The sequence below is a fragment of the Myotis brandtii genome, unplaced genomic scaffold, assembly GCF_000412655.1.
Source record: "Myotis brandtii unplaced genomic scaffold, ASM41265v1 scaffold244, whole genome shotgun sequence".
NCBI classification, from domain to species: Eukaryota; Metazoa; Chordata; class Mammalia; order Chiroptera; family Vespertilionidae; genus Myotis; species Myotis brandtii.
The window spans coordinates 4,102,958-4,116,296 of record NW_005359225.1 but is presented as its reverse complement, the minus strand read 5'-3'; the positions used below and the strand labels follow the sequence as shown (position 1 = coordinate 4,116,296).

The window sequence follows — 13,339 nt, the reverse complement described above, 5'->3', positions numbered from 1 at the left end:
CAAAAATAACATTTATTTGCATAATCACGTTTTCACAAATGCTAAAACATACTTTGCCTCGATGTCAGCTTTCTCTCGTACTGCATGAGCCATCTGTTCAGTCTCAAAGTACTTCTTTTTGCCTTTAGCTAAATCTTTCACTGTCTCTTGTAATTCAGTTTGGATCTTTGTCAACTGGTCCACACACTGTAAAATAAAAAGTTCAATTATTATGATTTTAGTTTGAGGCTTACATAAATTAGTTTGTCCCAAGGACTATGCACTATCCCCTTAGGATGGAAACCCAGGAGAAGAATCAGCACTCCTGGTCTCCTTCAATTGCAAATCAAAATCCAGCGAACAGCTGATACTCCCACTGCTAGTAATGTATGGCCCAGTGTCACAGTTTGCTGAACAACTCTGTTCTGGGAAATAACCTCTGAGTGCTGATGACTGGCATTAAGGTAAGATAAGGAGATCAACAATGAACATGCTCTTACTGTTGGAGTTCTCATGGCAATAAAGGTAAAATAATAAAGCAATTCTGTGTTTCTTCATAATCTTAATAAAGTTTCTATATGTTTGGGGAACCAGTGGTGCAAAAGGTACTGAAGAATTAACCTCTAGAAAAGAAGTGAAATCTGAGAAGTCTGACGTTTGATAAGCCCAAGATGGAGAGAAGCAAGAAAGCTGGGTGCCACAATAATAATTACTACTCAAAACTATCCCCAACTCTTTGGATGCACATATACATTCTGGAAAGAATAGACATAATAACATCAAGCAATGTTTAATCAATAAACTCTTGTTATACATTGAGGCCAAAGTAGCACTATTTTGGGACCCTTCTGGATATCCAAAAGGGAATAATTTTCCCTCGTTTAAAACAAACCACGGAAAAGTTTCACCAGCCTGAGGCCAGTTCAGAGTAGCCCCCAATGAAAATCTTGTGAGCCTGGAACAGCACAGACAGTGCTTGGCGGACACTGATAAAAGCTCAGCAAAGCAGGAAGACACATTGGTGAGGGCCTACTGTGTGTGTCAGGCCAAACAGCGTGGAGTAGAGCAAGGACATCGGAAGAGCAAGGATAAACTTAAACTTAGCCATGTGGCATATAGAACAGAATTTCCCAGAAATTGTTAGGTGTCAAGAAAGGTACTCCTTTACAAGAAGTGAGAGATCTGGAAGGTTCCCTATGGGTACATGTATTGAGCATTTAATAATTGCCAGGCTGTGAATAAAGGGTTAAGAAAACACACCTCTTTCCCTTCTGCAAAAAAATTGGAGCTTTAGGTCTGTGTTTCAATGGAAACCTGATGAGGACAGTGTCAACTGTGTTACTCGACAACAATGCTTATGAACCCTGATAGGTAAACTGCATCAATTGGGAAAAACTGTAAATGAACTATAAATATCTTGGCTTTGGGCTTGAGTATGGTGATTCCTGGGTCTGGACGTGCTCCCTGCAGGGACCTTGGAAGCTCTACCTATAGAGCTGTAATAAGATATTTTAGTCTCCTTTAGAGCCTGTGGCTACCCCTGTATATGTGAGTCTCATTCCCTCGCCCCAGACATGTCTCCTGGGGACCAGAGTAACTCTAGTTGGCTGTGTAGACTGAGGTATACACTGGTGGAAGAACTAATTGTATTAATGTTGGATGCCACCCTACTGGTTAACTGTGTTCCCTGTCCTAATGTCCTTCTGAGTAAATATGCCAGATGTGGCCTGGGATAATCATAACAGTCTGAATACTTAACTACATTGAAGAAGATTCCCTGTGGGCATTGTACAGGCACAATGCATTATGCTTAGCACTTTATGGGCATTTTTACATTTAGTCCTTGAAACGACTCAGTGATAAAATTATTCATATTATTAGTCCCATTTTAAGATGGGGATACAAATAGGTTAAATAATTTACCCTAAGTCATACAGTGATGAAATAATTATATCATTTACCATGTAACCTATTATAGTATCTACTCCAGTTTTGTGATAACCATGTTTTTAAGGTCTAATATAGAGATATTTTATCTTAAAATAGCAAACTTTTAAAAATGTTGATATATCATTTACTTAATATAAAACTCACCTTTTTAAAGTGTATAATGCAGTGGTTTTTAGTATATTCGCAACGATGTAAAACCATTACCACTATCGAATTCCAGAACATTTTAAACAACCAAAAAAGAAACTCGATTACATTTACAAGTAACTCCCCATGTCCCCCTACCATAGCCCCTGGCAACCACTAATCTACCTTCTGTCTCTATGAATTTCCTATTCCGGACATTTCATATCAATGGGAGCATAAAATATATGGCCTTATATGTCTCATTTCTTTCACTTAGCATAATGTTTTTAGGGTTCATCTATGTAATACTAAGCATTAATGCTTCTACTCTTTTAATGGCTGAAAAATATTTCATTGTAAAGACATACCTAAATAGTAAGGTTTTTTTATCTTGCAGAAAAATCTTTCTTTCTCCTTAATTTTAAGTCCTTATCACATACAAACCTCTTGTTTAATAAATAATACCATGACAACCTGACAATCCCACAGAGAAGTGATAAACATCCCAATAATGCCATGTTTGCAGGTGTGAAGAGCTGAGAGAGTGCTCCATGGCTACAATTAGATATTAAGAACTCAAACTGGAGCATGGTCTCAAAGATACAATTGTGTTTCATGGGAAAATGAAATCAATTATTTAAAAGAGCAATCAGGTGTAAGGCATATATGTCTATAATGTTCATTCAAACAAGCTTGGCCTCAGAAAAACTAATCAATGAAGGGAAGCCCAAGAGTCCTATAGTGATATACATGCATGAAAGGGTCTGCTAATCTATTTTGAGAGGAAACTAAACATAGTAGGTCAAAGGTTTTCCAGTGGACTACAACCATGTGGAAAGGGTCTCAGTATATTCACACAAATTGAATACCATGGGTACCTATACATGAGAACAAGACAGCTCTCCTTAATTATGGGTGACTAAACAACTAATGAAGATTACTTAATTCATTTTCATCTATAAAAGGGTATTAATTAGAGCTACCACATGACCCAACAATCCCTCCTCTGGGTATCTACCTGAAAAATTTGAAAATATTTATTTGTAAAGATATATGTAACCCTATGTTCACTGGAGCAGTATTCACAGTAGCCAATATATGGAAACAACCTAAGTGTCCTTCATGGATGACTGGATAAACCAGATGTGGTACATACAGTATATGTAATGGAATATACTCAGCCATAACTAAGGATAAAATACTAACATTTGAGACAATATGGATGGATTTTGAGAGTATCATGATAAGTGAAATAAGCCAGACAGAACAGTATAAGAACCGTATGATTTCACTCATATGTGGGATATAAAAGAAAGCAACAAATGAACAAACAAAACAAACTCATAGACACAGGCAAGAATATGGTGGTTACCAGAGGGGAAGAGGCTGCGTGAAGAGAGTAAAGGAGATCAACTATATGGTGACAGAAGGAGACTAGATTTTGGGTGATGAGCACACAATGCAATAAGCAGATGATGCACCAAAGAACTGTACACTTGAAACTTACATAAACTTACAAAAGGCTATTTTCTCTATGTACCACAGTATCAGATGCACTTTGTGATAGTTCATATCTTTAAAAAGATTCTCAAAACTCTTATAAAATTCTGGTTGATTCTATTCCAACTTGCTTTTCCCCCTTTACATATGTTTCTAAGATACTAGTTATTAAACTACTAGAGATAGCCTATGTTTACACTGAAGAGATCTCTTGTAATCCTTTCTTCCCTACAACCAAATGTTCTCCATCACCCAAGTGAACTATTCAAGTCAGAGTAATTAGGGTTTTTCTTCAAAGGAAAGTGCTCTCTACGTAGCAAAATACCCAAAATATTTATTTTTAAAAAGTCATAAAACTTAATTTGCATAGGAAAAGATTACCTAGGGCTTTCTTTCCAACTTCTAAAATAAATTTCGTCTGTGGAAATCTACTTTTCTGGAGTGGACTATTATATACTTAAAAAGAAGCTTAATGTTGCCTATGTTAAGAAAAGCCCAGCTCTCCCCCAAGAGTTACCAGCACTGAGCAGATAGAATCGAGTGTATAAGTTTACATTAAGGCTAAGGGATCATATAAAATGATGACAAACTTGGATATTATAACTTAGATTGTAGTAAAGAAATTTTAAAAAGTATGACCTCTGAGTATGACATATAGAAAGAATATAGAGAGATAGATGGATAGATAGGACAGGTAGACTTGCTAATAACTTGAAAGCAGAAATAAAAATCAAAGTAACTTGGGTCAGTACATCCAAGTCCTACAAACTAGTAGGTTCTCTGACCCAGTAGTCATGTCCTGGAAATTTACCCTAAAAAAAATAACTTAAAAGAACAAAGTTAACTTTTATTGCAGATTATTGTTATGATTAAACAGAGGTATGATGAAATAAAGTAGCATAAATGAAAAAGTCATTCAGAAATAATAAAAAATAAGCATAAAGGTTGTACAGAAATATGACGAGTAAATCATTATGCAAAATGGCTTAAATTGAAGCTATGTTGAATATTTTTAAGACTCAGTGAGATTAATAAATTGTAACTATTTTAATATACACCAAACTATGCCAATGTTGTAAAACTATAATCTATTTACTTAAGCTAAGTTGAAAATTAATATTTAAGTATTTACAGAACTTTCAGAATGTCCACAGATTAAATTTACACTCACCACTGTCAGTTAATAAAACACAGTAGTTAGAAAGTACATGTTGTAATCAGAAAACCATGTTGAAATCAGAATCGTGATCAAATAGGAAAGCCCCAAGTATTAAATGCAATCTACATATATAAAAAGCCAGCGATCATAATGGCCATAACGACTGTAACGAATGGTCATTATGACACCCACTGTGGCCAGCAAACCAGATGATCAGGGGGTGGGGCCAGTCGGCCAACCTCGTGGCCCCTCCCCCCTGCCCCTGATTGGACTCTCCCACTCCGATTAATAGTGGGGCCGGCTGGCCAGACCCTCCCTCCCTTCCCCCTGGCCACTCCTGCCCCTGATTAGCCTGCCCCACCATGATAGGCCCGCAGCCCCTCCCCCTGGCCGGCCCACCCCTGATTGCACCCCCCACCCCAATAGGGAATGGGGCTCCCACCCCAGATTGGCCCCCCCCACCCCAATCTGGCAGGGCCAGCTGGCCAACCACCCATGGCCCCTAGCCCAGGCCACTGGCCCCTGATCAGTACCTCCCACCCCATTTGGGGGTGGGGATGGCCGGCTCACCACCCACAGCCCCTCCCCATGGCCAGCTCCACCCCCAATCGGCCTCCCAACCCCAATTGGGGGTGGGGCCCACCGGCCAATTGTCCGCAGCCCCTTCCCCCAGCCAGCCTGGCCCTCATCAGGCCCCCGATCAGGGCGGGCCGGCCGGCCAACTTCCCACCATTTCCTCCTCCCGACAGGCCCAGCCCCAATCTGCCCCGATTGGGGCCCAGCCGGCTGGACCTGCCGACAGGCCCAGCCCCAATCTGCCCTGATTGGGGCCCAGCCGGCTGGACCTGACCCTTGCACGAATTTATGCACTGGGCCTCTAGTTTAATATAATCTTGCAGATTACAAATATAACACTGAGATATTAAAATGCATATAAGAAAAGAACAAATAGAAACAATACCCTTTTCAGTTGCTGTTCTTTTAAGCTTCTCACTGTCCTTGCAGGTTCAGAAATGAAGTTTTTATAGTTTTCACATATATTGATCCGAGACTGGGCTACCTGCATTGTTCCCTCGAGAAAAGATTTCCAAACAGGATACATGTTCCTAAGTTCAAAGAGGGACAGAAAAGCATTAGGTAGGGAAGAGAAAAGTTGTCTAACCTTTTTCTTACTGGTTAACACTGACAAACAGAAAGAATGTTGTCTTTATAGTTAAAAGTGTATTTACACTGGTTTATAGGAAGCACTATTTTTAGAATACATAAGTAGAAACACAGCATAAAATCTCTCTCTCTATGGCTTAACAATTGGCTGTTTTGATTAATGAGTTATTCAGATTACTGGTGTAAAGTGATACAAGGATTGCAATTCCAGACAAAGCTAACACTATAAAAACCAGTCAATAATTCAGCCTGTAGGACTTTCATAGTCTCAGGGTCATCATTATGAATATCAAGTGTCATTATTTCAACAAGATATTTTCTTAATTTTATCGATGAAGTAACTGAGACTCAGATTTAGAGAATTAAATCACATAAGAATGCAGCAGTACTGAAATACAGATGAAGGTTAGGTACATTCTATTTGAACTACATCATATTACTCTCACACAAACTGATGTGGCTTTGGGGTGGGGGGTGGAGAACAACTGCTTATGTGCTGGAGAAATCTATTTGTCTGACAAAAGAAGTCTACGGTATCATTGCTTAACATCTATTTCTCTGTTGTAATAATGCTTAGCCAGCATCATACTGTGGCTTGGCGTCATTTCAAGCAAATCCCATTACCTTTACTTGATAAATGTGCTCAGCAATCTCTTGGGAAAGTCAAATAATTATTCACCTGTGTTTTTTTATAGCCAACTTCCTTTTCAAACCTTCTCTTCTACTTTGCTAAATGCCTTAGCCAGTTCTAGTATGGTCAACACTAGCTATAAACGTATTTTATAACATATCAGAATAATGGACGGTACTTTGTTTTATAAAATGAGACACATGCACTGATAGATTACAACATTCATCTCCTGAGATTTCCTTTCCTATGTCATGTGGATTTTCTACTATAGCAATGTATAGGGCCATATGCTACATAAAATGCTAACTGAGGGAGGGGGGGGGGCAATGGATGATCCATGAAAACAAAACAAAAAAATTAGCTGGGCCCCCATCGTACTTAGAACTAAAAAAAACTTGAAACTATTTTTCAACCAAGGAAACAATTCATTTGTGTAAAAAATTAGTTTTTGTAATATGTCAAATGAATCAGTTTAGATGGAAATATTCATTTACTTAGACAGAAAATAAATAAATGAATCTTTGGAAAAAAGATTCAGTGTAGTGTGCTAGCAAAAACTATCAGCATAAAAGCACTGATGGACTTAGAGAACAGCAAAATCAATTTCCTCTAAGGCCTTACTGCATGACAATCAAGGCAACCTGGGTGTGAACTCACACAGGACCTCCAAAGCAGTCCAAATAACTGATTTCCTTAAAGAATCAAAAGCTCAGTACTATGTTTTATAATCCATTAATTTATATTAAAATATATTTTAAAATCCTAATAAAAATGAGAAAACATATATTTTGTTAATCTCACAAAAAAATAGGTATACTTTTAATTCATTCACACCAGATGGCTACTCTGTTGGTTGTTGTCACTTTTTAAATTTAACAATCTAACAGAAAAGAGGTCAGTGCCCCGGACTAAATAGTCAGGCACTGCATGTTTTAAAATTTTTTGCGGCGCATCAGTGTGCCATGGCACACCGGTTGAAAAACGCTGACCTAGGTGACTGTTGTTTATCCTTCAAATCTTGGCTTAAATGCAACTTCCTTAGGAAAGTCTTTTATGATCACCACCAAGCCGACCCACAAACTCAGTCAAGTCCCTCTCTGTTATTTGTTCACTTGTCTTGAGCATTTTTCCTTCAATTATAAACAGTGTTATGTAATTGTTTAAAGTCTGTCCTCACTATAGTGAAAATTTCATGAAGGCAGGGGTATATGTCTTTCTCACTATTATATTCCTGGACCTAGCACATGGCCTACCATTTAAAAAGATTATAATAATTATGCGATGAATGAAAAAAAGAAATAAATGGATGAATATATAAATTTATTTTATAATACTGTACAATGAGGCCTATACAATAAAAAATATTCTCATTATACAGTTTAAAAGGAGATCTTTATAGAGTAACAGATCTGTAGTAGGCAATCATATTCTTAACAATGAGATACCATGAAAAGCACAGCATTCAGTTACTAGTCAGAAGACCTGGGTTCAAGTTCTAGTTTAAGGAATATAATCATATGTAACTTTTCACTTTACTTTCAGTTCCCCAACTGGCAAACAAAGCAATAACAAAAATACCTGCACAATGTAACTCACAGGGCTATTTTAACAATTAAATGCAAATGATGTGGCACACCGATTCTTTTAAATGAATAAATAGCAACAGTAGCAAAATTGTAAAAGAGAAGCACTTCTTGTTAACATAGTAGTGGTAGTTCTAAGCTAGTGGTGTTTTTCATTCTGATTGGGGAAAAATAATAATGGCTTGTAGAGTGATTTAAAATTTTTATCTTATTTCACTAGGTTTCATATAAGTAACTTTGAAGCAGAAAGAAAGGTATCAAGTATGTATGGTATTTTATTATTCTGCTCAGGTCAGGAAATGAGGCTCAAAATTACAAAAGAAAGGAGAGAAATTATTTTAAGAACCTATCACATGCTAGTCACTACGTCATGTAGTTTACATTTATCATACCATTTAATCCTCATGTTAACTTTGTAAGATAGGCATTATAGCCATTTTGCAGGACCATTTTGCAGAGAAAAGTAAGACTTAGAAATGATATGAAAATTTTTTAAGGCTATCCACCTGGAAATTGCACTCCCATGGTCATAACCTAGACTTTGCCATTGCCAACAACTACCTCTCTGCTCTAACTCCAAGTTAATTATCTATTCGCTGACCAATAACTCCTGTTTCCCCTCATTCCCTTTAGGATTTTGACTCTAACAATCACTCAACCCCATCAGAACACCCACAATCCATTTGATCCTACCTCCTTCCCACAGTCTCTCAAACCTGTCATGATCTCCTTTCTCAGCTCCTTAACCTGCCTGGCTTCATGTCCACCATTATAATTACTTCCTCATGTACACTCTTACTATCCTCACCCCCCTTTCTTTTCATCATTATAATCCACAAGTTCCAACACTGGTTAAATCCAAAATTCTGTTCATATCATATTGATGTCTGTGCAGCAGAATGTTGCTGAGAAAACCATAATCATGCTGCTTATTCTCACTATAAAATGATGTCAATAAATTCTACTAGCGCCTTAGTGCTACTATCCAGCAATCCTCCTCTGTTCCCCTAATCCACTTGTTATCTCACTGTTCTAGATAATTATTTTCTACCTTCTCCTCTCATCTCAAACCCAGACCCAGAAATATAGCACCACACATCAAGCAGATTCTAGAAATGTGGTCAGTTCATAATCTAAGATTAATTTATACAGTAACTGATAACAAGGAAAAAGCATGGTGTTTAATAAATAAGTATTCATCCTGGCCGGTGTGGCTCAGTGGTTGAGCATCCATCTATGAAGAAGGTCATGGTTTGATTCCCAGTGGGGGCTCATGCCTGGGGTTATGGTCTCAATCCCTAGTGGCGGGCGTGCAGGGAGCAGCCGATTAATGATTCTCTCTCATCACTGATGTTTCTATCTCTCTCTCTCTTACTCTCTGAAATCAATAAAAATATATTTTAAATAAATACATAAGCAAGCGTTCAAGTATTGTTGTTATTGGTAGGAGGGGAGAGTATCCTGAGCTTAGGCAACCAGTAAGGCAGGGAGGATGACTGACTGTAGTTCAGTTGAGGTGTGGTATGAACTGCAATACAACTGCAGCTTGATGTGCCCAAGGGTTGGGAACCAAGGATGAAAGGAGAAATGGCAGACAAGGACAGAAAGGTCATTTGGAGCCAGGTTTCTCCACGGCTTTGAATATTTAAAAAAAATTTTTAAATTTTATTTTATCCTCTTGGGAAGGAGAAACAATAGAAGATTTTCAAGCAGGGGAGTAACAGTAGGCCTAGAGAGAGTGGTATTGTAGCAAATGAAACAGTGAAAGGCAACGATCAAGCAGAGAAGCAGCAACTTAACATTCTTAAAAACAACAACAACATAAGATCTAGAAAGAAGTGAAAGTTGGAGGCAGCTGACTTTTTGGTTCCCAAGATGAAGACTTAATAAAGCATATGATCATTACTAGTTTATAGGCAATATTTAGAGATAGGGATATAGATAACGAGTACTTAAAGCAGTCACTAGAGAACTGAGGGAACTTTAAGAAACATTTACAGAGAAAGGACTTGCTATGGTTTGAATGTTTGTAAACCCTCCCACCCTCACCTCCACAATTCATATGTGGAAATCCTAATTCCCAAAGGTGATGTTATTAGGAGATAAGGCTTTTGGGGACTGATTAGGTCATAAGTCAGATTAGTGTCCTTATAAGAGAGACCCCACAGAGCTCCCAAACCCTTTCCCCATGTGAGGACAAACCAGAAGTTGGGAAGTTTGCAATTCAGAAAAGAGACTTCACTAGAACCCGACCATGTCTCAGACTTCCAGCCCCCAGAACTGTGAGAAATAAACTTCTGCTATTTATAAGCCACCCCATCTATGGAATTTTGTTATAGCAGCCTGGACAAAGAGAGAATGAAAACCTGTCCTCAAAGATTTAAAAAAAAGGACCAAGAAAAAGTAGTGTTCCAGAAGTTCAGTTTCTAGGCAAATGGAGGTAGTTTAATGGCATTAAATGGTGCATGTATTATCAGGCTGGCAATTTTTTTTTAAAAGACTTATCACATGCCCTATTGGTAAAAAATGAAAAGGAATAGGCAATTTGAAATCAAATATGAAGAAATGTAATATACAGGGGGGATGCAAAAATAGGTTTACAGTTGTTTGTATGGAAAAATAATACAATAAGTAACAAATAATAATATAAAATAAATTCTGTGTTTTGCATACTCACAACTATAAACCTACTTTTGCCCCATCCCGTATATTGACACAGAGTTTATGAAGGATAATTTACAATACTAACATTTTAAATATATAACCCCTTTGACCCAGCATTTCCCCCTCTACCAATTTACCCTATAAATACTTTCAGTCCACAAAGACGTAACTGTGTGCATACATGAGTTATCCACTGCAGCATTATTTGCAATAGTAATAAACTAAATAACCACCAATAGAGGAATGAATAACAAAACTACAATTTACTCATACTATGGCACTAGCACAGCCTGAATGTACTGGCATAAAAAGAGGTCTAAAATCTCCTTAAGTGAGTGTATGAGCAGGGGGGAGGTTACAGAAACATCCTTTATAATAAAGAGCTAATATGCTAATTAGACCAGACAGCAAAGCGATCTTCCTGAAGGACCAGTGGGCGGGGGGCAGGACCACAAGGGCCAAGCCCCTTGTACAAATTTCGTGCATCAGTTCTGTTAAAAACAGCAAAACTGTGTATGTTCATATATGCATCACATCGGAAAATATGGAAGAAAAGACCACATGCTTTTAGCAGCAATTACTCTGGGGGAGTACAAATATGAGTGGAAGAAGCTTGGGAAAAGCGGGGGCTACACTTTATACTGTTACACATGCTACAAACATGCATTTCTTGGGCAAGAATTTGTAAACTACCAATTCAAATACAAATATAAAAAAAAGTTAAAAGGAAAATTTTAAATGACTAGAATGAAAACTACAATAAACAAACAAAAATTGGCAATTACCATTCTCACCCTGGATCCTGATTTCTCTCTACTGTTTTTTTCACAACGGTACAACCATCCTCTCAGTTGCCTAAGTTAAAAAACCGAGGAGTCACTCTATAGTCCTTCCTTTCTCTTTTTCCCTCTACTGCATTCTTCACCAGCAGATACTGATCAAGTGCTTTCTATACTCCAAGAGCTATTTTAGATATTGAGAAAACTACTTTATAGTTTGGTAACTACAGAAAATCTCTTATAGTTTGTCTCAAAACAAATTCTACACACACACACACACACACACACACACACACACACACCCTCTGCCAAATCAATTCCAAGTTCTCTAGCTTCAGTTTTCTAAGTATAACTGAAATTTCCCCCACAAATTACTTTCTACTATAATTTCCAGGATTCAAGTATAAGACAAGGGATTAAATTCTTGCAATTCTATTCTTTCCAAATTCTTCTTCATATCCCTCTAATCCAGGGGTCCTCAAACTACGGCCCGCGGGCCACATGCAAATACAAATATTGTATTTGTTCCCGTTTTGTTTTTTTACTTCAAAATAAGATATGTGCAGTGTGCTTAGGAATTTGTTCATAGTTTTTTTTTTAACTATAGTCCGGCCCTCCAATGGTCTGAGAGACAGTGAACTGGCCCCCTATTTAAAATGTTTGAGAAAAAAAAAATGTTTGAGGACGGTCTGAGGGACAGTGAACTGGCCCCCTATTTAAAATGTTTGAGTACCCCTGCTAACCCACTTTCATACTATTACTAAGTGAGGCTGAACATGTTATTCCTCTTGTGGAAATTCTTCAATGGTTCTATTATCTTCTGGGTAAAAAAAGAAACTGTGATATGCAAAGTCCTCCATGATGCCTATCTATGTATCCTCCCAAAACTCCTCTCACCCTCTAACCCATGTACTTCACACCACGCTGAACTGCTCACTGTTACCTAACATTTATATTTTCTCATGCCTCCACGCTTTTAAGGAATTTTTCCTGCTTAGAATTCCTTTTGCACAAACCTGGCAAACTCCTGCTCATCCTTCAAAATTCAGCTCTAGAAGCCTCGTTTTCCTCTGCCGTTGCAATGCACCTATACTGCTACCGAATACTGCAACTGTTTATAGTGGCTGCCTCCTGTAAGCTCCTTCAGGACAGGCACCAGTTCCTCTAGTCCAACCCTAAAATCTACTTCCACAGCTAGCGTGTAGCAGATATCTCACGTCTATCTTATGGATAAAGAATGAATGAATGAATGACTGCATGTCTAAGTAGCTGTGTGACCCTGAGTAATGCATGTAACCTGAGACTTGGTTTCCCAGTATATAAAAAGACTACATAATTTTTATGTACGTCATCGGGTTGTTTTGTAGGTACTCAAGAAAAATCTCTATTTTTGTTTATTTCCCTGTTTTCCTTTATTATTCTATATAGCAACTATATGGATCTATTACTTATAGTATCATGCTACCTTCCAAGTTATCAGTCATTCCTGCAATTGTGAAGAACTATTAGGGTTTTTCCTGTACTTTCAGTTTTCTAGCCCCATTAAGAAATTATTGAGGATAAGATAATTATCTGATGACTTCATATACAGACTCAACCACACACTTTAATATGAGTTCTTAATTACTCTGGTTTCTCTGCTATTGTTTCATGGGCATTAGTCTTAACTCCAACCAGACAGCAAACTGAAATCTGTCTTTGACTTCTGGTTCCTGCAACACTATGTCTTGAGCACAAACACCAATACTTCTAAATTAATCTCAAAAAATACATTAACTTCTAAACAAAATTATAAATACTTTAA

General features: G+C 37.7%; 1 protein-coding gene across 2 annotated transcripts in view; it reads right to left on the bottom strand.

The window, feature by feature from the left end:
* FCHSD2 (FCH and double SH3 domains 2) overlaps positions 1-13,339 on the bottom strand; it is a 165,732-nt gene that overhangs the window by 85,651 nt on the left and 66,742 nt on the right. For both annotated transcript variants that reach the window (XM_005867107.2, XM_014540446.1), the window contains exons 5-6: positions 5,676-5,820; positions 53-186 (exon numbers count right to left, since the gene is read on the bottom strand). In XM_005867107.2, coding sequence (XP_005867169.1) covers positions 53-186; positions 5,676-5,820 — 279 coding nt within the window. The remainder of the gene's footprint in view (positions 1-52; positions 187-5,675; positions 5,821-13,339) is intronic.